The 24,206-nt window shown below is 40.3% G+C and overlaps 1 protein-coding gene across 2 annotated transcripts in view; it reads left to right on the forward strand.

Annotated features, from left to right (window-relative positions):
• ccdc85a (coiled-coil domain containing 85A) overlaps nt 1–24,086 on the forward strand; it is a 39,468-nt gene extending 15,382 nt beyond the window's left edge. The window contains exons 3-4 of one of the 2 annotated variants that reach the window (XM_024424858.2): nt 19,302–19,359; nt 23,261–24,086. In XM_024424858.2, coding sequence (XP_024280626.1) covers nt 19,302–19,359; nt 23,261–23,276 — 74 coding nt within the window. In that variant the 3' untranslated portion in view covers nt 23,277–24,086. The remainder of the gene's footprint in view (nt 1–19,301; nt 19,360–23,260) is intronic. The other variant, XM_024424859.2, reaches the window with a different exon arrangement.
• The last annotated feature ends 120 nt before the right edge of the window (nt 24,087–24,206 follow it).

The raw sequence follows: 24,206 nt of genomic DNA on the forward strand, positions 1-24,206 counted from the left end.
ACTCAGTTTCACCATTCCTGACATTTAATCCTAGTAAAGATTCCGTGTCTTAGGTCAGTTAGGATCATCACTTGATTTTAAGAATGTGAAATGTCAGAATAATAGTAGAGATAATTATTTATTTCAGCTTTTATTTCTTTCATCACATTCCCAGCAGGTCAGAAGTTTACATACACTTAATTAGTATTTGGTAGCATTGCCTTTAAATTGTTTAACTTGGGTCAAACATTTCAGATAGCCTTCCACAGGCTTCCCACAATAAGTTGGGTGAATTTTGGCCCATTCCTCCTGACAGAGCTGGTGTAACTGAGTCATACCTGAGCGGTATGATGGCTGCGTGGTCCCATGGTGTTTATACTTGTGTACTATTGTTTGTACAGATGAACGTGGTACCTTCAGGCATTTGGAAATTGCTCCCAAGGATGAACCAGACTTGTAGAGGTCTACAATTTATTTTCTGAGGTCTTGGCTGATTTCTTTTGATTTTCTCATGATGTCAAGCAAAGAGGCACTGAGTTTGAAGGTAGGCATTGAAATACATCCACAGGTACACCTCCAGTTGACTCAAGTTATGTAAATTAGTCTATCAAAAGCTTCTTAAACCATAACATAATTTTCAGAAATTTTCCAAGCTGTTTAAAGTCATAGTCAGCTTAGTGTATGTAAACTTCTGACCCACTGGAATTGTGATACAGTGAATTATAAGTGAAATAATCTGTCTGTAAACAATTGTTGGAAAAATCACAAGCAGTTTGTGGAGTGGTTGAAAAACAAGTTTTAATGACTACAACCTAAGTGTATGTAAACGTCCGACTTCAACTTTAGCTACAGTATTAACATGTATTATCTTTTAATGTAGAATAAACACAACCAGTGATGTTTTCATCTGATTGTTCAAACAATCACTTAAAAAAAGCGCTCCTGTAAGCTACCCAATTCATGTTCATTCACAAAATAATTCCAGCATCCAAACAGTGCACTGTGCACCCACAATTTGATGAATGGAAACAATACTTTTTTTAGAAAACACCTAAGCTTGTATTATGATGACATTCTGTGATTTTCACAAGGCCTACACCTAGCCTGATGTCCGTATGTTGGTATCAGCCACTCATCTCCACCTTGGCAAAATGTAAGTGTTCTCGTCAAACCAACTCAATTTGGAGTGTATACTGTGGCTGACATGTGGTAATGTTAAATAATGTTATATATAGTTTTCTTGGCATTTTGTGTTAATTATCGTGATAGGCTCATGTTTTACCAGTACGGCGTACTCCCAATATTTATTTTGCCGGGACGCTATACCGGCTTACTTTCACCCCTGGATAAATCTTTATTATAACAGAAGAGTGGTCACCTTAACAAACTATGGTCATTAAGGCCTAGTGTGTTCAATAATTGAGAAAGCCAGTAGTCAGTAAACATTTCAGAAAGGTAAGAGTTTCTATCAACCAGTTTGTAATGCATTGTAGATGCTTTATGGACATCAGTTGGCCCTGTGCAGGTCAGACAATCACTTTGTTCCTTCAGAGAGGGTGGTGAGGTAACCAGCTCCATACTAACCTCGCTAGGACTGCTTCTAGGGGGCTTCAACCTTGATCCTAGTGAAAAAACGTATACCGGTGTTATGGATGTCTGAGTTTGTATTTACGTTTGTGTGTGTGTGTGTGTGTAACTGCACAGTGCATACCACCTGACAGGGTCCCCTTGAAACTGCCCTCTACCCTAGCACGCGCACGCGCCCCACACACACACACACACACACACACACACACACGGGCTGTGATCTGGACTACCTTGAATAAGCACCTTCCAAACACAATATCATAATAAGTGTCTCTTCTTTGTCCCCTTCGATTAGCATCATGGCTCTTGCTTGTCATCCACGATTAGTATAGCACCATAACGTTCCTATTTATTCACTATGTAGAGTCTGGGTATAGTTTTCTTGGTGCTTGATTTTGTTATGTTCCTTCCCTAGAGGTGTTAACCTTGGACTAAGGACACAGAAAAACACAACTGATCTCAAAGAAAACAATGCAATATTGGATTTATCTCGGGGACATGATGCACTGCATTTGATTTCTGTTTATTTCGACAACACACAACAATACATAGCAACACACAGGTGTAAAATGGACACAACTGTATTGTTATGTCAATGTAACAACAACATATCAATATATCGAAGTCAATGATCTGCTACAGCCCTAGAGTAGCACTATATACTAGAGGTCGGCCGATTAATCGGAATGGCCGATTAATTAGGGCCAATTTCAAGTTTTCATAACAATCGGAAATCGGTATTTTTGGACACAGAGTTGGCCGATTTAAAAAATATATATATTTTTTACACCTTTATTTAATCTTTATTTAACTAGGCAAGTTAGTTAAGAACACATTCTTATTTTCAATGATGGCCTAGGAAGGGTGGGTTAACTGCCTCGTTCAGGGGCAGAACAAAAGATTTTTACCTTGTCAGCTCAGTGGATTCAATCTTGCAACCTTAGAGTTAACTAGTCCAACGCTATAACCACCTGCCTCTCGTTGCACTCCACAAGGAGACTGCCTGTTACGCGAATGCAGTAAGCCAAGGTAGGTTGTTGTCGTTGTGTTCCTGGTTCGAGCCCAGGGAGGAGCGAGGAGCAATACTAAAGTGCCTATAAGAACATCCAATAGTCAAAGGTTAAAAAAATACAAATGGTATAGAGGGAAATAGTCCTATAATTCCTAAAATAACTACAACCTAAAACCTCTTACCTGGGAATATTGAAGACTCATGTTAAAAGGAACCACCAGCTTTCATATGTTCTCATGTTCTGAGCAAGGAACTTACACGTTAGCTTTCTTACATGGCACATATTGCACTTTTACTCTCTTCTCCAACACTTTGTTTATGCATTATTTAAACCAAATTGAACATGTTTAATTATTTATTTGAGGCTAAATTGATTATATTGATGTATTATATTAAGTTAAAATAAGTGTTCATTCAGTATTGTTGTAATTGTCATTATTACAAATACATTTTTTTTTAAATCGCCCAATTAATCGGTATCGGCTTTTTTGGTCCCCCAATAAACGGTATCGGCGTTGAAAAATCATAATCGGTCGACCTCTACTATATACAGTCGATTCAGAAAGTATTCAGACCCCTTGACTTTTTCCACATTTTGTTACGTTTTTTTCCCTCATCAATCTAAACACAATACCCCATAATAATAAAGCAAAAACAGTTTTTTAGAATTATTTGCTAATTTAAAAAATATATATATATGTATATTTTATATATTTTAAATATATATATACAGACCCTTTACTCAGTACTTTGGTGAAGCACCTTTGGCAGCAATTACAACATCAAGTCTTTTTGGGTATGACGCTACAAGCTTGGCACATCTGTGTTTGGGGAGTTTCTCCCATTCTTCTCTGCAGATCCTCTCCTGCTCTTGTCAGGTTGGATGGGGAACGTTGCTACACAGCTATTTTTAGGTCTCTCCAGAGATGTTCGATCGGGTTCAAGTCCGAGCTCTAGCTGGGCCACTCAAGGACATTCAGAGACTTGTCCCGAAGCCACTCCTGCATTGTCTTGGCTGTGTGCTTAGGGTCGTTGTCCTGTTGGAAGGTGAATCTTCGCCCCAGTCTGAGGTCCTGAGCGCTCTTGAGCAGGTTTTCATCAATGATCTCTCTGTACTTTGCTCCGTTCATCCATGCCTCTATCCTGACTAGTCTTCCAGCCCCTGCCTCTGCAAAACATCCCCACAGCATGATGCTGCCACCACCATGCTTCACCATAGGGATGGTTACAGGTTTCCTCCAGATGTGACGCTTAGCATTCAGGCCAAAGAGTTCAATCTTGGTTTCATCAGACCAGAGAATCTTGATTATCATGGTCTGAGAGTCTTTAGGTGTTTTTTGGCAAATTCCAAGTGGGCTGTCATGTGCCTTTTTACTGAAGAGTGGCTTCTGTCTGGCCACTCTACCGTAAAGGCCTGATTGGTGGAGTGCTGCAGAGATGGTTGTCCTTCTGGAAAGTCCTCCCATTCACAGAGGAACTCTAGAGCTCTGTCAGAGTGACCATCAGGTTCTTGTCACCTCCCTGACCAAGGCCCTTCTCCCCCAATTGCTCAGTTTGGCCAGGTGGCCAGCTCTAGGAAGAGTCTTGGTGGTTCCAAACTTCTTTCATTTAAGAATGATTGAGGCCACTGTGTTCTTGGGGACCGTCAATGCTGCAGACATTTTTTGTCTACGGCCAATTCCTTTGACCTCATGGCTTGGTTCTTGCTCTGACATGCACTCTCAACTGTGGGACCTTATATAGACAGGTGTGTGCCTTTCCAAATCATGCCCAATCCATTGAATGTACCACAAGTGGATTCTATTCCATTTTAGAAACATCTCAAGGATGATCAATGGAAACAGGATGCACAAGAGCTCAATTTCGAGTCTCATAACAAAGGGTCTGAATACTTATATAAATAAGGTATTTCATATATTTAAAAAAAAACATTTTTTTCTACAAACCTGTTTTTGTTTTGTCATTATGGGGTATTGTGTGTATATTTCTGAGAAAAAAATAACATTTAATCCATTTTAGAATAAGGCTGTAACGTAACAAAATGTGGAAAAGTCAAGGGGTCTGAATACTTCCCGAAGGCACTGTGTATGTTTGTCTTTTGAGAGCACTTAATATCTCTGGGCTTTGGTGGAGTGATCTCAGTGTGTCAGCCAGTCAATCAGTGAGGACTGGTGTCAGATGTTGTGTAAATAAGGCATCATTCTCCCTGTCATGTGCTCAGGGTGCCCAGGCATTAGCATTGGAGATGTGACACCCAACAGGCCCTGCGGAATTTTCAGGCTGCTTCATGCTACATAGGTTTTCCTTTCCGTATCCTGTAGTGAAAAATTGATACAGTTAGCCTACATATCGTGACATTTTTGACAAAATTATATCAATACTTTGACTACTAATTTTGCTGGGTAGTATTAGCTAGCGCTAGTCAGCAGTTCCTGCATCCAATCCTATAGATATCCATCTTCTTTTTACATTTTGAGCCATAATGTTTTCTCGACTTTTATTTCCGTGACTGACCGAAACTAATTTTCTCACTTGTCTCTCTGTAGTAGACATACAGTATGGTGAGCAATATGTTTGGAACATCAAATCGGAATAAAATTGCAGTATCAAATCATATAGAATCGTGAGAATCTCGAAAGCCCTGCTCTGGTCTGTCCTGTTCTGTTTGGTTTAGGATGTTTATATTGCAGTATGAACCTAATTTAATTTGGAGGGATTTTGAATTGCTCTCTGGGTTTCAATGAGTGTTGGAGGGAGGTGGGTGGGGGTGTAGAAGGTTGAACATCAGCTGTTTTGGCATCAAGCTGGAATTTAATTTATCCTCTCTTGAGATGGTGTTACTGATGAGGGAAAGAGGGAGCTGGCAGGGATCCTCTAAAGCCTTGTTCACACTGCAGGCCTTAATTCTCAAATCAGTTGTGTTTTTCTAATCCGTTATGGAATACTTACTGTCCAAACAGAAAGTTACAAGTGACCAAATTGGATTTGTGTGTGTTCCGGCCGCAGTCTTTTGCTGACATGTTTGCAGTGGTGTAGGCTGATTGGTGGTGGTGCCGGTGCTTCCATCACTCAGAAGTTATGTAGCAAGCTACGGTGACAACAATGCCTACAATGGACAGTTCCCGGTTGCTTTGAATGTTCAAAATCATAGTGTAAGAACACTTTCAAAACCCTAAACAACCTAGTTTGCTACCACATGCCCTTGTCAGACTGTCAACAGGGTAGCTAGCAAGCAACAAGATATGCCAAATAACAGTCCTAAAACCAGTTGAGGTAAAATAAATCAGATTTGACCATTCACACACAAGTCGCATGGCCAGGAATCAGATTTATATCTGACTTCAAACCACATATGAAAATGTGGCTTGAAGTATCCTATTCCATGTGCTTTAGGTCTGTTCAGACTGCAGGAAAAATAACAGACTCAAACCAATCAGAAATGCAAAACATTTGTATTTTAGTCACTTCAAACTGCTTGAGCGTTCGTCTGAAGTTTTCAATATTGCATTTTCTCTCTTCTTTACTCTCTTCTTTACTCATTCCCTCCCCCTCCATCAATCCCTCCTGCCCGCCCTCCCTCCCTCTTTCTTTCTTTCTCTCTGTCTCTCTCTTTCACGCTCCCTCTCTCTTGCTCCCTCTCTCTTTCACTGTCTCTCTCCCTCTCTTCCATCGCCCTCATTCTCAGAAACTAAAGGAATTTTCTGTATATACCCAGCTGTTGGCATAAGTGGAAGCCCAGTTCCCTGAATAATCAGTCTGGTACACTGAGCAGTACTTAGGGCCATGTTCTCTGTGTTTCCTCCTCCACTTTTTAACACCCTGACCAGTGTCTCCAAATACCTTGGGATTTCAATAAAGTTGGTCCAATGCAATGCATACAAGGCTATTAGCAGTTGTCCAATAAGGTTGAACATGTCTGATATTACGGAAAGGAGTTATCAGTGTGACAGGTCTATTATGGCTCATTTGTAAAGGCCAATTGTTGTTATTATCAGACTTGCATTCATATTCAATCAGGAATTGGAACTAGGGAGAGTGAAAAAGCATAGGCTGAATTGCCCCGCAATGCGTTGCCTAGGACAACCCAAAAACATTTTGTGGTGAAATTCTGAAGAAATTAACTTTCACACACCTGAGTCTATTCTGAACTGAGTCTCATGTTATTCACAGGTGGGTGTTTTATGCCTCAACTGTAAAACATTGTTGCCTAAAATTGGCATGACGTGCTATGAGTTTAAAGATCCAGGGCAGTCCAAAATGTGATTTTTCCTGTGCTTTATATACAGTTGAAGTCGGAAGTTTACATACACCGTAGCCAAATACATTTAAACTCAGTTTTTAATCATTCCTGACATTTAATCCTAGTAAACATTCCCTGTTTTAGGTCAGTTAGGATCACCACTTTATTTTAAGAATGTGAAATGTCAGAATAATAGGAGAGTGAATTATTTATTTCAGCTTTTATTTCTTTCATCACATTCCCAGTGGGTCAGAAGTTTACATTAGAGGTCGACTGATTGGCATGGCCGATTGATTAGGGACGATTTCAAGTTTTCATAACAATCGGTAATCGGCAATTTTGGACGCCGATTACATTGCATTCAATGAGGAAACTGCGTGGCAGGCTGACCACCTGTTACAGAAGTGCAGCAAGGAGCCAAGGTAAGTTGCTAGCTAGCATTAAACTTATCTTATAAAAAACAATCAATCTTCACCTAATCACTAGTTAACTACACATGGTTGATGATATTACTAGGTTAACTAGCTTGTCCTGCGTTGCATATAATCAATGTGGTGCCTGTTAATTTATCATCGAATCACAGCCTACAAAATCTTTTTGGCTAAGGTGTATGTAAACTCCTGACTTCAACTGTAGCTCGTCTGGTAGGCTTGTGTCACTGGGCAGCTCATGGCTGTGCTTCCCTTTGTATTCCGTTTTAGTTTGCAAGCCCTACCACATCCGACGAGCGTCGGTGTAGTACGATAGATGGGTAAAAATGAAAAGCAATTAATATCCCTTTGAGCATGGTGAAGTTGTTATTACACTTTTGATTCTATATCAATACACCCAGCCACTACAAAGATACATGTGTCCTTCCTAACTCAATTGCCGGAGAGGAAAGAAACCGCTCAGGGATTTCATCATGAGGCCAAGAGCTGAAAATAGTTGTTTTGCAATGATCAACAAACAACTTAACAGAGCTTGAATTATATTTTAAAAAGAATAATGCGCAAATATTGTACAATCCTGGTGGGCAAAGGTCTAAGACACTTACCCAGAAAGACTCCTAGGTGTAATCACTGCCAATGGTGATTCTAACATGTATTGAGATATTTCTGTATTTCAATTAGTCATTATGGGCTATTGTGTGTAGATGGGTGAGAGAAAAAAAATCTGTTTAATCAATTTTGATTTCAGACTGTAACACAACAAAATGTGTAATATGTCAAGAGGTAGGAATGCTTTCTGAAGGCACTGTATGCAGACACTTGTATGTGCTGCGCAGGTCGGCTCAATCAGAAATGACTAAAATGTCAAGCACGCTATATTGAATCCGTCCCCAAGTATGTGTTGTAGCTCTCAACAGACATTCTTCATCTTATAGATCCGTCAGTCTCAGAGATAGTGCATGACTATCTGTCAAATACTCATCTCATGCTATAGTAGTTGTCTGCTGCGCTCTAATTGCCCAGCACCAGCAGAGTCCATTATATTCTTGATTAATGTTAATGTGTGTGTGTGTGTGTGTGTGTGTGTGTGTGCGTACGTACGTGTGTTGGTGTCTGTCTGTGTGTGTGTGCATATGTGTGTGTGTGTGTTGCATGCATTAATCACAGCTTTAATTTATGCTGTCAGGCCTTAAATAGCACGATTTAGAGCCTTAATGATGATTATGTTTTGTAGATTATGTGGTTTTAGATAATGATACTATGGATGGAAAAGAGATGACTGATTTGATGTGTAGAAGTCAGTGTGTGTGTCGTTAAGACCAGAACACTGACATGCTTGGTGTCAGGTGTGGTGTGAGCAGCAACAGATGGTGCCCCATTCGCTTGAGTGAGAAAGTGTGTGTGTGTGACTGTGTCTGTCACAGAAAATATGATTATGAACGTGTGTGTGTGTGTGTACATGCTTTAAGGGGCATAAGTGAAAGCACTGCAGTTTGGCTGGGTCTCAGCTGGCCTTGCTTGCCTTATTGTTCATAGGCAGAAAGAAGTGGTTTGCTCGACTGAACAGAAGGCAACTTTTTTGTTTCTGATGAGAGGGCACACATCACTCTGTCTCTGCTCTTTCACTGTGGCCATCCTAGACTGTACAGACTTGGACTACATTACACAGAGGGAAAGGAAGTAGTAGAATCGTTTGGCAGCTAAATAGCATATGTACTGTGAATATTTAGCACATGCTTTAAGAAGTTAATAAAATACCAGAAGTAAGGCCAGCAGTCACATAGTGAATATTGGGCAAACCTGCCAGTGAAGATGCAGAGTAGGATGGAGGGACTTCCTGTAAAACCAGCAGAATGGGAGAATCCAATGTCTCATTTTCCAGACTCTCACGACCAATCATGTTGGCCTAGCCACGAAAATCTGTTCAAAATGTGAGAGAGAGAGAGTGACAGAGTGTATTTGTGTTGTGTGTATTGTGTGCGTGGGGGTGTGCATATGCGAGTGAGGGAGTGGATCATCATAAGAATATGGACATTAGCAATAGCCTCTTCACTATCACCAATACACATGACAATCATACTGCCATGGTCGATTCAGCCATCCAACTGTGGTCGCTCACTGTGAGTGAATGAGTGTGTGACGCACATTGAGGGTATGACGAAGGCTGAGCTGTTGTATTTGAAGGAGCTTTACTCTTTGTGGGCTATGCCAAGCTGAAGGTCATATTCTGTCTTTCATGAACTGGCTGTATGCCCCCCCCTTCCCAAGTCATCTTTTGAGAACTTGTTCACCCAGACAAAAGACAGCTGCAGAAGCCTGGCGAAGCAAAGAACACAAAGACAGAACCTTTCTCCAAGGGAGAAAATGGCGCAAACCTCATCCGTCCTTGAAATGTTTGAATCCCAATCCTGGTAGATGCAGAGTGTTTACTTTTTGCACTAGTACTGTATTCCAATCTGGTAATGAGTGTCCGTTACAGAAGTCTGAATTAGTCTCATGATAATAGCATTGGTTGGCAGTGTGTCACCTGACCGCATGATGTTCTAACGTGTCAGCAGAGAAGCTCCTGAGCACACCTTCACCAGACCTGATGACATCGCTTCTCCACTCTGTGAGTAAAGGGTTAAGCACACCAACCTCTCATCAGGGCAGTGTTTGTGTTTGTGTGAGTGAACAAGAGAGAGAGAGAGCGACATTGGATAAGAGAATAGACTAAACGGTGGCTGTTTATTCTCTAGGCTGTCATACAGTGTATGATGCTGGGTCTATTTTTAGCCCTGAGATTTGATCCCGGTTGTAGCTGTGAAGAAAGATTGCTGAGAAAGAGGATATGACGTCAGCATATGCTCCACATCCTCTTCTCACTGTCAGTCAGACTTCCTGTTGTCATGACAGATGTGCTAACTGGCCGGCATTCAATATCACTGATAAGCTGTGTAAACATTTTAGAATAGCAATGGTTCCGAACTGAGTAAAGGGTTGCACAATCCAACAGTATAGTGACAAGGAAGATGTTTTGTAATTGATGCATGGTTGTCAGCTCCGTCGCTGATTGCTAATCATTGTTCATCATTGTCCTGCAATATATGCTAAGACTGTTGAAGTACTTGCTGTGCTGGACATAAGGGATGGCGTTTGCTTTGTGGATATTGTTTTATGTTCTGAGTCTGGAATGGCATGCCAGGATGCTTGTAGGGTTGGCCCTGGATCATTATTCAGCGGTATGGAACGGAACAGGGGGACGTTTTGGAGATTTGTATTGAATTTTTGAATAGTCTAGTGTTAGAGTAGAACAATCAAAGCTTTTGAACACTTGTTGGATAATGGATACAGAGATAGACATGCCTTTTGTGCTGTTTGACGGAGTTGACAGTTAGGTGCATTCTATAAAGGAAAGGTTTTGATTAGGTTGTTCTTTCACGGATCCATCCGGAACTTTCATTACGCACACCTGCCCCCTATTCCCAGTGATTAGTAATTGTATAAGTGTGTCTTTGGTTTACCATTGTGCTGTCGATTATTGTTACAATGTCCTTTGGTTCGTGTGAGTTCCTGGTCTATGTGTGGTTTGACTTTCGTGCCATTGTGGATTGCGCAGATGATTACAGGTCTCGTCCAGTGTGTTAATCATTGTGCGCTTGTGATATTTATTCGAGGTACTCCTCGCTCTTTTGTTTGGGTTTTACCCTGTGTTTTGTATAGTGTTTGTTTGGTTTTCGTCCCTGTGCCTTTACACGTCACGCCGTAATTTGGGTAAGAAATTTTAAAAAACTATTACACATTCCTGCGCCTGCCTACCGAATAATTAATACCAACGTGACATGTTCCTTTGCATGGTGTGATGGCTCACACTTTGGTTTGTGGAAAGGTTTGTTTCGGATGTGGTTAATGTTGAGAAAAGTATGTGTAAAAATTAAAAAAAAAATCTATATATGTACACTACCGTTCAAAAGTTTGGCGTCACTTAGAAATGTCCTTGTTTTTAAAAGAAAATATCATTTTTGTCCATTAAAATAACATCAAATTGATCAGAAATACAGTGTAGACATTGTAAATGACTATTGAAGCTGGAAATGGCTGATTTTTTTTAATGGAATATCTACATGGGTGTACAGAGGCCCATTATCAGCAACCATCACTCCTGTGTCCCAATGGCACATTGTGTTAGGTAATCAAAGTTTATCATTTTAAAAAGATAATTGATCATTAGAAAACCCTTTTGCAATATGTTAGCACAGCTGTAAACTGTTGTTCTGATTACAGAAGCAATAAAACTGGCCTTCTTTAGACTAGTTGAGTATCTGGATCATCAGCATTTGTGGGATTGATTACAGGCTCAAAATGGCCAGAAACAAATAACTTTCTTCTGAAACTCATCAGTCTATTCTTGTTCTGAGAAATGAAGGCTATTCCATGCGAGAAATTGCCAAGAAACTGAAGATCTCATAGAACGCTGTGTACTACTCCCTTCACAGAACTGCGCAAACTGGTTCTAACCAGAATAGAAAGGAGTTGGAGGCCCCGGTGCACAACTGAGCAAGAGAACAAGTACATTAGAGTGTCTAGTTTGAGAAATAGGCGCCTCACAAGTCCTCAACTGGCAGCTTCATTAAATAGTACCCGCAAAAATACCAGTCTCAACGTCAATAGTGAAAACACGACTCCGGGATGCTGGCTTTCGAGGCAGAGTTGCAAAAAAAAAGCTGTATCTCAGACTGGCCAATAAAAATAAAAGATTAAGATGGGCAAAAGAACACAGTCACTGGACAGAGGAACTCTGCCTAGAAGGCCAGCATCCCGGAGTCGCCTCTTCACTGTTGACGTTGAGACGGGTGAGTACTATTTAATGAAGCTGCCAGTTGAGGACTTCTGAGGCGTCTGTTTCTCAAACTAGACAATCTGGGACAGAATCAATGGAATGATATCAAGCACATCAAACATGTGGTTTCCATGAGTTTGATACCATTCTATTCACTCCATCCCAGTCATTATTATGAGCCGTCCTCCTGTGACCTCTCTCTCAGTACCAGGGCAGGCAATCAGTAGCTAGACCAGGACTGAGTACTGTATAGTGTTCCTCAGTACCTTTCTCCACGTAGAGAGTGTTTCTACAGACAAGCGAAGAGACAGAACATTGGTCTGTTGTGGGTGGATGCCTTCGGTAGGACTAAGGATGAGAGCCTAATTTGCCTCCAGAGAAAACACACACACACAGCATAGGTGTGTGAGTGTGTTTGATCTTAGGGTTTTTAAATAGTAGTTTAAGTTCCTAATATCGCTAGGTTTCCCTGGTGTGCTCATCACTTCTATTTACTCCATCTCTGGGTCTTCCGGCTGCGAGTGCTAGGAGTTCCCACAAACAACTATAACAGGAAAGTGTGTGTGGGAGTCAAAAAGTGTGTGTGCTGCCACTGTTGGGTATTTTTCTCTCTTTTGGTTGCTAGCAGGCAAGAAGTAGGTTAATAAGGTGGTAAGCCCCGCACAGATATTTGGTAGGAAACTAATTAAGTGTTGACCTGGACTGCTGTTGGATTATGGGATGTTGGAGGATGTGTGAGAGTATGTGAGCATGTGTATGTGTGTGTGATAGTGATCAGAGGTCCTCTACAGGGGACAGCTCCTAAGCTAGGCCAACAGCTGCTTCCCTGGCTTCTAATTTGCATTTCCACTTTGAAGCCTTTTTCCTATTATGTCTGCTGAGGAATATTTTGCATATTATTAATGGCTTACATGTGCAGCTAACCTACCCACACTGTCATGAACATAGACACGCACACATGCGCATTTACAGTATGCGTGTACAGGCACGCAACGCACACACACAAACTCCCCTAACCATGTCAGCTACAGGCTTGTGACTGATCTTAGTGTACAGTGTGTTATGTATCCAAATATATGCAGTAATATCACTCTGTTCATTTTATAGTGTAAGCAACACTTAGGCGTCGTTCCTGGTGCTTTGAGCTTTTTGTTCCCCCACTAAAAGCCTAATGCAGAGGTTCAGATTCAGAGCAGACCTTCACTGACACTGTGTCTAATGGCTGTCATAGAGGGACTCAGGAACATAATGAAGACTGTTGAGTTGGTGTGTGTGTGTCTTCACCTTTTCATTTGTGTTTGTAGTGTGTGTGTGTGTGTTTACTCTTTGAAGTCTCCATAGAAGCCTGGCGCTGTTGTTCAAAGAGTTTGCCTCTTTCTATTCTCCCTTCTTTCCTCTTTCCTCCTCTCACAATGAGGCTATGCCTCAAAGGACCCTAACAAAATGGAGGGCCACTCCCCCCTACACACACACACACACACACACAGGTGCAGCAGAGCAGAGGAGACAGCTGTGGACTAGCCAGAGGTCTCTGTCCTTGTCTCTGGCTGGACCAATGGGAGGGCAGGAGGAAGCAGGTCAATAGTGGCAGAGAGGGCCAGGAGGATCAGGGTCTCTCTGCTTAGAGGACAGGATAGGGGCAGGATAGCCCTTCAAAACACCTGTCAGTGTTTTCTCTGTACTTAGAATATTAAATAACCACGCATGCACACAACACACACACATCATGTATGACAGATGATGAATGACTGTGGTCACTAGTCAGCTCTTTATTTTCTCTTTCTGAACAGCTGTTCTGCCACATGCTCACTGGAAGTCTGATCCACTGGTCCTGCATGAATAACCAAGATGGCTGAAGGGTCTAAATAGGATACATATGTACTGCCTAATATTTGACCATTGATGGCTAAGTATTGGGTTTTAAAATACCTTTCTCCACATAGAGAGTCAGTGTGGTGGTATGTGTGCTAATAATCACTGTCAAAGCAGTGTCTTGCCTTTTTCTTTGCCCTTGCCCAATGACATCCACGGAAGGCAACAGGGAAAAATTCATATGTGTCCGACCGTCTACAGTAGTTTCGGTCTTATGTAGCGAATTGTGTTTTTTTTTTTTTTTAATTACATTGGATAAAAGTAGACTCAAAGCTAGAAAATTGTATATCATACACTGCAGTTGAGGAACAATGGGAAAGTAATTCTGCTTTGAAAGTTGATCAACTTTTAACCCCACTTGGCCTTTGAATCTTTTGGTACACCTACTGGAGAGTTATTCTTTGTCTACACCCTTTCAGCATCGTTCACCCCCTCTAAAGCCTTAGCCACACCCGTCTCTTTAGGGATTCACGTGTGAGGCCATGTGGTAAACACACGCTATATCAAATAAAATCTTAGTTTTGTTGTCACATGGACAGGATACAGAAGGTGTAAACGGTACAGTGAAGTGGTTACTTAGTAGCAATATCAAAAACAGAAAGTGTCCATATAAAAAATATTGTATAAATATTTTATCATTATTATATGATGCTTACCTGGTACACTTGTCTAAATTGATGGGTCATGTGAAGGAAATGCTATAACCACTCCCCAGCCAGCTAAGTGGATGAGTCACTATTGTCTAGACATGTACACATGTTCATGAAATACAATAGATGGCCATAATTACCCCCAGACAAACCTCGCTAATTTGATGGGTCATGTAATAATCTGTCCGAAGTGGAGTCCTTTGTCTAGACATGTTGGCTTGCTAGCTAGGTAGCTAGCTAGTTAAACAATGAACCAGGATAATCTCATAGTACTACAGTACCAATACAAACATTGTCATAGCTGTAGTATGAATCTGCAGGTAGCTAAAGCTAACAAAATTGGTTCAACGTTAGCTAGCTAACATTAGGCTATAATTAGCAATGCAAATGGATTTCTGATTCAAATAATATTACTACACAGATCATACCCATAATGCTAGTTAGCGAGCCAGCAAGCTAACGTTTGCTAACTAACAGTAGGCTTTAACTTGCTATAAAACTGACTTTCTGACCAAATTAAAAACCTATATCTGAAAAGGTAGCTAGACTCTTACCTGTATACATGGATGAATGCTTCACGTAGTTAAACATTTAACTCAATTTTGTTTACCTACATCTCGTTTGGCCAGCTTTGTGTCAAGTCATGTTGAGAAAAGTAGCAAAACTTTTGTAGTTCTCGATGGCTAACGTTATAGCTTTCATGGAAAGGACTGTCAACACATACTGAACAGCTCACGTTATAGACAGAAGCATGTTACATGGCAGACCAATCCAAACTCATCTCCCGGCATATCTAACCCATCCATTTTCTCAGCCAATCATGGCTTGTGGGAAGGTTCCACCTTTTTCTGTGGCTAAACCAACTTGGCTCATAATTTAACAATTGTATTTGTATTTATGGATAGAATACAAGTTTGTTATTAAGGCACATGAAAGGTCACCTATTCCAGAAGGCATTTCTACCAAAAAACACATTTTGATAAAAAATGTTTGTTTATGTTCAAATTATGCTCCTGTGAAGTAGTGCAACGTATGCCTAGTTTCCTGAAACGAGTCATATATGTACAGTGCCTTCAGAAAGTATTCATACCCCTTGACTTATTCCACATTTTGTTGTGTTACAGACGGATTCAAAATGTATTAAAGTTTTTCTCACCTATCTACACACAATACCCCATAATGACAAAGTGAGTACATGTTTTTAGAAATGTTTGCAAATTGATTGAAAATGAAATTCAAAATTATTTAATTTAAGTATTCACACCCCTGAGTCAATACATATCAGAATCATCTTCGGCAGCGACTACAGCAGTGAATCTTCCTGTTTAAGTCTCTAAGAGCTATTTACACCTAGATTGTACAACATTTGCACATTATTCTTTAAAAAATTATTTAAACTTTGTCAAGTTGGTTGCTGATCATTGCTAGAAAGCGATTTTCAAGTCTTGCCATAGATTTTCAAGCCGATTTAAGTCGAACCTGTAACTAGGCCACTCAGGAACATTCAATGTCATCATGGAAAGCAACTACAGTGTATATTTGGCCTTGTGTTTTAGGTTATTGTCCTGCTGAAAGGGGAATTTGTCTCCCAGTGTCTGTTAGAAGCAGACTGAACCAGGTTTTCCTCTAGGATTTTGCCTGTGTTTGGCTTTTTTCCATTTCTTTTTATCCTCAAACTCCCTAGTCCTTGCCGATGACAATATGAAGAGTGGTACTCAGTGATGTGTTGGATTTGCTCAACATAACATTCAGGACAAAAGTTAATTTCCTTGACACATTTTTTGCAGTTTTACTTTTGTGCCTTTTTGCGAAGAGGACGCATGTTTTGGAATATTTTTATTCTGCACAGGCTTCAGTCTTCTCACTCTGTCATTTAGATTAGTATTGTGGAATAACTATGATGTTGTTGATCTATACTTAGTTTACTCCTATCACAGCAATTAAACTCTAACTGTTTTAAAGTGGAACTGACAGCATTTTTGCAACATGACATAAAATCTGTACACCTTTTTTGTAAATTTTCTGACAAAGATGTTCATTATCATGTTTACATAAATTCATAGTATGTTTGGGAATTACGTACAGTAAGGCGTTTGTGAAAACTCTAGATTAATATAGAGTGGGAAAGCGGCCTCTCGTTTGGACAATTAATAGACACTGCTGTAATTAAAACCAAATAAAACATCTGTCCTGTCTGGGACCAGAGTCTACGCAGATCAGTGCATCATAGCCAATCAGAGGTACAGTAGGCTTATATGCAAATACGTCATTTGCCACACAGGCCTGCCATCATTCACTTTCAACTGGACTGTGTGTTTACAGGCAGTAGTAACAGCGCAACATTAGATCATTAGCACGCATTCATCAAGCTACAAAATACACCTGAATGGATTTCTGCAAATATGTAAATACCACGGGAGTCCTTTTACATTTGCAAACTTCACAATCCTATTGATCAAACAACCATGAAAAGGGAGTCTCTCTCCCTCAGTTGCCTATGCACATCAACAACAACAAGATCAACAACTAATGCTAGCCAGAGCGAGATGAGCTAAAATCGAACGAGGGAACAGTAGATTAAGCCTCTCAAACTAGTTTGCCGTTAAAATTGCACTGATAAACAATGGGGAATAGTGGCCTGCTCGTCCTTCTGCACCTTGCCTGCAAATGCATGCTTGTCCCAACCCATGTTTTAACAACTGAATGGGAACTTGCCTGCCTGCCCGCACATTTGATCGATGCCAAATAAATTTGATTGACAACTAAGATATGCTAACTGTGGATAAAGTTCAGCATAGCTAGCTAGCAAAGTGATTCACATTTCTTGCTCGCTAACCAAATTAACCTGCAGCATCTCTAGCTGTAGCCAAAGAAAAACAATATGAGTGGAAAAAGTCGGTCACTCACCCACTCATCCAATGACATGTCATCCTCCCAGCAGCTAGCTAGCTAACGTTAGGCTCCGTGTTTTTAACTTGCTAAATAAATAGCTACATAAATAGATATGCTAGCCAAGGGGTGTCAAACTCAATTAGCACACGGGCCTTATTGAAAAAACACAAAGAATTCATGGACCAGCCATAGCCTATTTGTTTTTACAAAAAAACGTGCAACTGCGACCCAAACTGGCCATTGTTTTATTTGAAAAAATATGGCCCTTGATAATGTCCACTTATGTACATACAGTAGGATGCATTTTAACATATTAAAACAAAAGAGAGAAATCATATTTGTCCAGCCTTTGCTGCTATGCTACAGTAGCAGATATGCATAATATGCTGCGACTCAAATCAAAAATTATTTAATAACTCCAAATAAAAAAACTTAGCTATAGGTTGTTGTAACTTTGAAACTTAAAACATGTTTTTCATTTGCACTGGGAAAGGGGGATACCTAGTCAGTTGTACAACTGAATGCCTTCAACTGAAATGTGTCTTCCGCATTTAACCCAACCCCTCTGAATCAGAGAGGTGCGGGGGCTGCCTTAATCGATATCCACGTCTTCGGCACCCGGGGAACAGTGGTTTAACTGCTTTGCTCAGGGGCAGAATGACAGACATTTAGTTTCTTGGAAGTTGTGGGAATGTACATTTTTTTGGGGTTTCCATTGGTTCTGGGAACGAAGCCATACGTCAATTAATTTGACCTTTTCTGGGAACAAATATTTTTCAGTTGCTGGGAGGTTCTGAGAATCTTTTACTATGGTTCCCTGAATGTTTTCCTGAGAGGTTTTATTAATGTTCTGAGAACTGAAATTATAGGTTATTTTAAGGTATTTAAATAATGTTTTGAGAATTTCACCGCTAGTTTAGTTTTTAACTGTTTTGAACTCCAAGCATAGATTTATTGTGGCACAGCGTCAGTGAGATTCAAAACGAAGATCTTCTGTTTTCTATCCATCGAATTAGTCCACTGCATCACAAGAACGGAAGTAGCATGCCATGTTATTTTTACTCATACAAAGCTGTTCAGTTTAGTCTATTCAAATTGACCTAATGTCAAAGGAAACAAGCAGTCTTTAAGAACCAGGTGTGGCCAATTAGTGGGCGCGGCCATCTCACCTGAACACACAACATAGAGTTTTGTTGACGCTGAGAACGGAATGTGTTTTTAAATAACATTCTTTGAATGTTACTGTTTTCTTATATTTTTTATGGAATGTCTTCCTAATGTCCTGTGAACATGACTTTAAATAGAACCATGAGGAAACCTGTAGAAAATGTTATGCTCAAGTATTGGAATTCCCACAGAAGATTGTTGTCTCTTAACGTTCTCTGAATTCTCTGGTTGTATGCAAAATAACCATAGAACAACCTTGCTCTAAGAAACATGGTTCTCAGAACGTTATGTGCTAACTGGGGTGTGTGTGTTGTCCTCAGTGTATCAAACATAAATAATTAAGAGGGCATTATAAGCAAATCAAACCAGCAGATCCAGTCCTCTCAGATTAAGTGATGCTTTCTTATTACAACACACTTGAATTATGGGGTTGTTTTCCACCTAATGACTGTAATTAGTACAGTGACTCACTACTATGGCCACACGTACGAACACACACACTGCTCTGGATATACTGTGAAAATCAAGACAGACACACGACAATACTCTTAAATATGTTTATTTTATTCCATTCCATTCTGGTTTTATTGTCAGGATGTTGTGCTTGTCCCTTGTCATATAGATTATTGATCATATTTATTGATGTTTGCAGCTCTCATATCTGCTGGCTGCTGCACCAACACCTGTAGGAGTGTGAAGATTTGGGACAGGTGAGACATACAATACCAGTCAAAGTTTGGACACCTACTCATTTTCTTTTTTTGGACTATTTTCTACATTGTAGAATAATAGTGAAGACTTCAAAACTATGAAATAACACATATGGAATCATGTAGTAACCAAAAAAGTGTTAAACGAATCAAAATATTCTTCAAAGTAGCCACCCCTTTCCTTGATGACAGCTTTGCACACTCTTGGCATTCTCTCAACCAGCTTCACCTGGAATCCTTTTCCAACAGTCTTGAAGGACTTCACACATATGCTGAGTACTTGTTGGCTGCTTTTCCTTCACTCTCCGGTCCAACTCATCCCAAACCATTTCAATTGGGTTGAGGTCGGGTGATTGTGGAGGCCAGGTCATCTGATACATCTCCTTCTTGGTAAAATAGCCCTTACACAGCCTGGGAATGTGTTGGTCATTGTCCTGTTGAAAAACAAATTATAGTCCCACTATGCCCAAACCAGATGGAATGGCGTATCGCTGCAGAATGCTGTGGTAGCCATGCTGGTTAAGTGTGCATTGAATTCTAAATAAATCACTGTCAGTGTCACCAGCAAAGCACCCCCGCATCATCACATCATCACACCTCCTCCATGCTTCACGGTGGTAACCACACATGCGGAGATCATCCATTCACCTACTCTGCATCTCACAAAGACATGGCGGTTGGAACCAAAAATCTCAAATTTGTACTCATCAGACCAAATGTCTTTCTTGGCCCAAGCAAGTCTCTTCTTATATTGGTGTCCTTTAGTAGTGGTTTCTTTGCAGCAATTTGACCATGAAGGCTTGATTCACACCGTCTCCTCTGAACAGTTGATGTTGAGATATGTCTGTTACTTGAACTCTGTGAAGCATTTATTTGGGCTGCAATCTAAGGTGCAGTTAAGTCTAATGAACTTATCCTCTGCAGAAGAGGTAACTCTCGGGTCTTCCTTTCCTGTGGTGGTCCTCATGAGAGCCAGTTTCATCATAACGCTTGATGGTTTTTGCGACTGTACTTGAAGAAACTTTCAAAGTTAATCCAGATTGACTGACCTTCATGTCTTAAAGTAATGATGGTCTACCGTTTCTCTTTGCTTATTTGAGTTGTTCTTGCCATTATATGAACCAGGTCTTTTACAAAATAGGGCTATCTTCTGTATACCAACCCTACCTTGTCACAACCCAACTGATTGGCTCAAACACATTAAGGAAAGAAATTCCACAAGTTAACTTTTAACAAGACACACCTGTTAATTGAAATGCATTCCAGGAGACTAGCTGGTTGAGAGAATGCCAAGAGTGTGCAAAGCTGTCATCAAGGCAAATGGTGGCTACTTTGAAGAATCTAAAATATATTTTGATTTGTTTAACACTTTTTTGGTTACTACATCATTCCATGTGTGTTATTTCATATTTTTGATGCCTTTACAATGTAGAAAATAGTACAAAATTAAGAAACCCTAGAATGAGTGTGTACACTTTTGACTGGTACTGCACATATAAAGGCATGCACACACACAGAAACAAACACACATACAGTGCCTTCAAAGTATTCAGACCATTTTCCATATTTTGTTACGTTACAGCCTTAATCTAAAATGTATTGAATAGTTTTTCCCCCTCATCAATCTACACACATAATGACAAAGCAAAACAGGTTTTTAGAAATGTTTGCAAATAAAAACCAGAAATATCACATTTACATAGGTATTCAGATCTTGTACTCAGTACTTTGTTGAAGCCCCTTTGGCAGCAATTATAGCCTCAAGTCTTCTTGGGTATGACGCTACAAGCTAGGCACTGTATTTGGGGAGTTCCTCCCATTATTCTCTGCAGATCTTCTCAAGCTCTGTCAGGTTGGATGAGGAGCTTCACTGCACAGTTATTTTCAGGTCTCTTCAGAGATGTTCAATCGGGTTCATGTCTGAGCTCTGGCTGGGCCACTCAAGGACATTCAGAGACTTGTTCCAAAGCCACTCCTGCATTGTCTTGGCTGTGGGCTTAGGGTCATTGTCCTGTTGGAAGGTGAACCTTCGCCCCAGTCTGAGGTCCTGAGCAGGTTTTCATTGGATTTTTATTTTATTTTACCAGGCAATTCAGTTCAGAACAAATTCTTATTTACAATGACAGCCTAGGAACAGTGCGTTAACTGCCTTGTTCAGGGGCAGAACAACAGATTTTTAAATTGTCAGCACGGGGATTGTCAGCACGGGGATTCGATCCACCAACCTTTCAGTTACTGGCCCAATGCTCTAACCACTAGGCTACTTGCCACCCCAAAGGATCTCTCTTTACTTTGCTCCATTCATCTTTCCCTGGATCCTGACTAGTCTTCCAGTCCCTGCCGCTGAAAAACATCCCCACAGCATGATGCTGCCACCACCATGCTTCACCGTAGGGATGGTGCCAGGTTTCCTCCAGACGTGACGCTTAGCATTCAGGCCAAAGAGTTTCTTGGTTTCATCAGACCACAGAGTCTTTCTCATGGTCTGAAAATCCTCTAGGTACCTTTTGGCATGGCTTCCATCTGGTCACTCTACTATAACGGTCTGATTGGTGGAGTGCTCTTCCATTTAAGAATAATGGAGGCCACTGTTCTTGAGGACCTTCAATGCTGCAGAAATGTGTTGTTACCCTTCCCCAGATCTGTGCCTCGGCACAATCCTGTCTCAGAGCCCTACAGATGATTCCTTTGACCTCGTGGCTTGGCTTTTGCTCTGACATGCGCTATCAACTGTGGGACCTTATAGACAGGTGTGTGCCTTTCCATATCATCTCCAATCAATTGCATTTACCACAGGTGGATGCCAATCAAGTTGTAAACATCAAGGATGTTCTATGAAAACAGCTCAATTTTGAGTCTCATAGTAGATTCTGAATACTTATGTAAATACGGTATTTCTGTATTTCAAAAATTTTAACCTGTTTTCGCTTTGTCATTATGGGTTATTGTGTGTAGATTGATTAGGAAAATGTTTTAATTAATCAATTTTAGAATAAGACTGGAACGAAACAAAATGTGGAAAAAGTGAAGGGGTCTGAATACTTTCTGAATGCTCTGTATGTTGCCCTAAGAGTTGTGTAAAGTTGGTAGAATCTTAATGAAAATGATTTACAGCTGTAATGGCTGCCAAAGGTGCTTCCACCAAGTATTAGCTCAGGCGGGTGGAGACTTGTCCAATTATGATATTTCAGTTGTATTATTTTTTCTTAATTTGGAAAATGTTTTATAGCTTTCTTTAACTTTGAAAAGGTGGAGTAGGTTGTGTAGCTATGTCGGGAAAAAATCTAATATAATCCCTTTTTAGATTTAAGTTTAACGCAGCAAAATGTGAAGAAAGTTCAACGGGGTGTAGACTTTCTATAGGCACTGTAGCTAGTTGTTGAAATCTGTCGTTCTGCCCCTGAACAGGCAGTTAACCCACTGTTCCTAGGCCGCATTGAAAATAAGAATTTGTTCTTAACTGACTTGCCTGGTTAAATAAAGGTTAAAAAAAAGTTGTCCAATCAAGGTGACAAAGAGGCTCAATGTGGAGTGAGAGTTCACTAATGAAATGCAAGATGGAATAAAATTATGGAATTAGAAGTTCTCAATGAGAAGGAGTAAGCTACAACTAGCAACCAACAGGTAAGCTGTTTTATCTGAATGGGGTTGGGGAAAAAGCGCAGCATGTAGCCTGAATTAGCCTAGCTAGCTATAGCAGCAGTGCTCAGGTTAAGAAACGTAAGTAAAAAAATAACATATTTGCAATATCCGGATATCTGACAAATTTCTATTCGAATAGTGAAATTATTTAAAACCCCCATGCCTAACGCGCGTGCACACACACACACACACGGCAACTTGCACGAAACATGCATATACACAGTAATGGTAATACCCATTTTCCCCTCTTGTCTTTCAGCTTTGATGCCTCCTGACCCCGACAAGCCTCCATAATACATGCTGCAGTGACCAGAGCCCCTAAAGAGAGAGAGGGGGAGAGACAGAGAAACACTAGAGAGGTGCAGTAGAGAAAGAGAAAAAAAGAGAAAGACCAAAATAAAGATTGAAAGACAGTGTCTTGATGAGGGCGACTCCCACTTCAGCCATGCTCTTTCTTAATGTCAGAGAGGAAACACGGTAGTGTGATTGCCAAATTAATATTACTGTCAGTGAATTTTCTCTCTGTTGCCAACAAAATAGTCCTACCTCCTTTGTAAAAATGCCTATGAAACAGAAAGGAACAAGACTTGTAGGCCATAGGCCCTTTACAGACCAACACATGCTCTCCATAATGCATTACAGTACTGTGTTCCCCTTTCAGCTTTGTGTGAAGTTCCAACCAGTGTTACAGTACATAAACCTTGTGTCAAAGTTCAACTGAGAAGATTGCATTATATTGGCCCCTTATTATACATCTACAAATGTAAACACCAGCTAATATGACAATGGTTGTGGCGAGAACCTAACAAAATCCTAATCTCAATTCATGCGATTTGTGAGGGGTCACTTACACACACACACACACAGACACATTATTACTAACAGACTGTACTGTGTAACCTCTAATCCCTGTGACTTTTAGATTTTTGGTGACAGAACTAAGATAAGTCAAAAGTAGTGTATATCTGCTTAGTTTTCTATATATAACAATTATAGTATTATTTTTGACCTACTGGTCTTATAATATCTATAAATATCATATCAAGAGATGTATGTCTAATATAATAAAGTGTCTTTATGTAAAATGCCTAATCCAGAGAGACTTGTCTTTTGTTTGGCCCCACACACACACCATACACTGACGATAGGTGTGTTTGTGTTTAGGAGTGCATGGATTCATGTTAAGGTTGAAGAAAATGACTATT

Source organism: Oncorhynchus tshawytscha, linkage group LG06 (assembly GCF_018296145.1).
Source record: "Oncorhynchus tshawytscha isolate Ot180627B linkage group LG06, Otsh_v2.0, whole genome shotgun sequence".
NCBI lineage: Eukaryota > Metazoa > Chordata > Actinopteri > Salmoniformes > Salmonidae > Oncorhynchus > Oncorhynchus tshawytscha.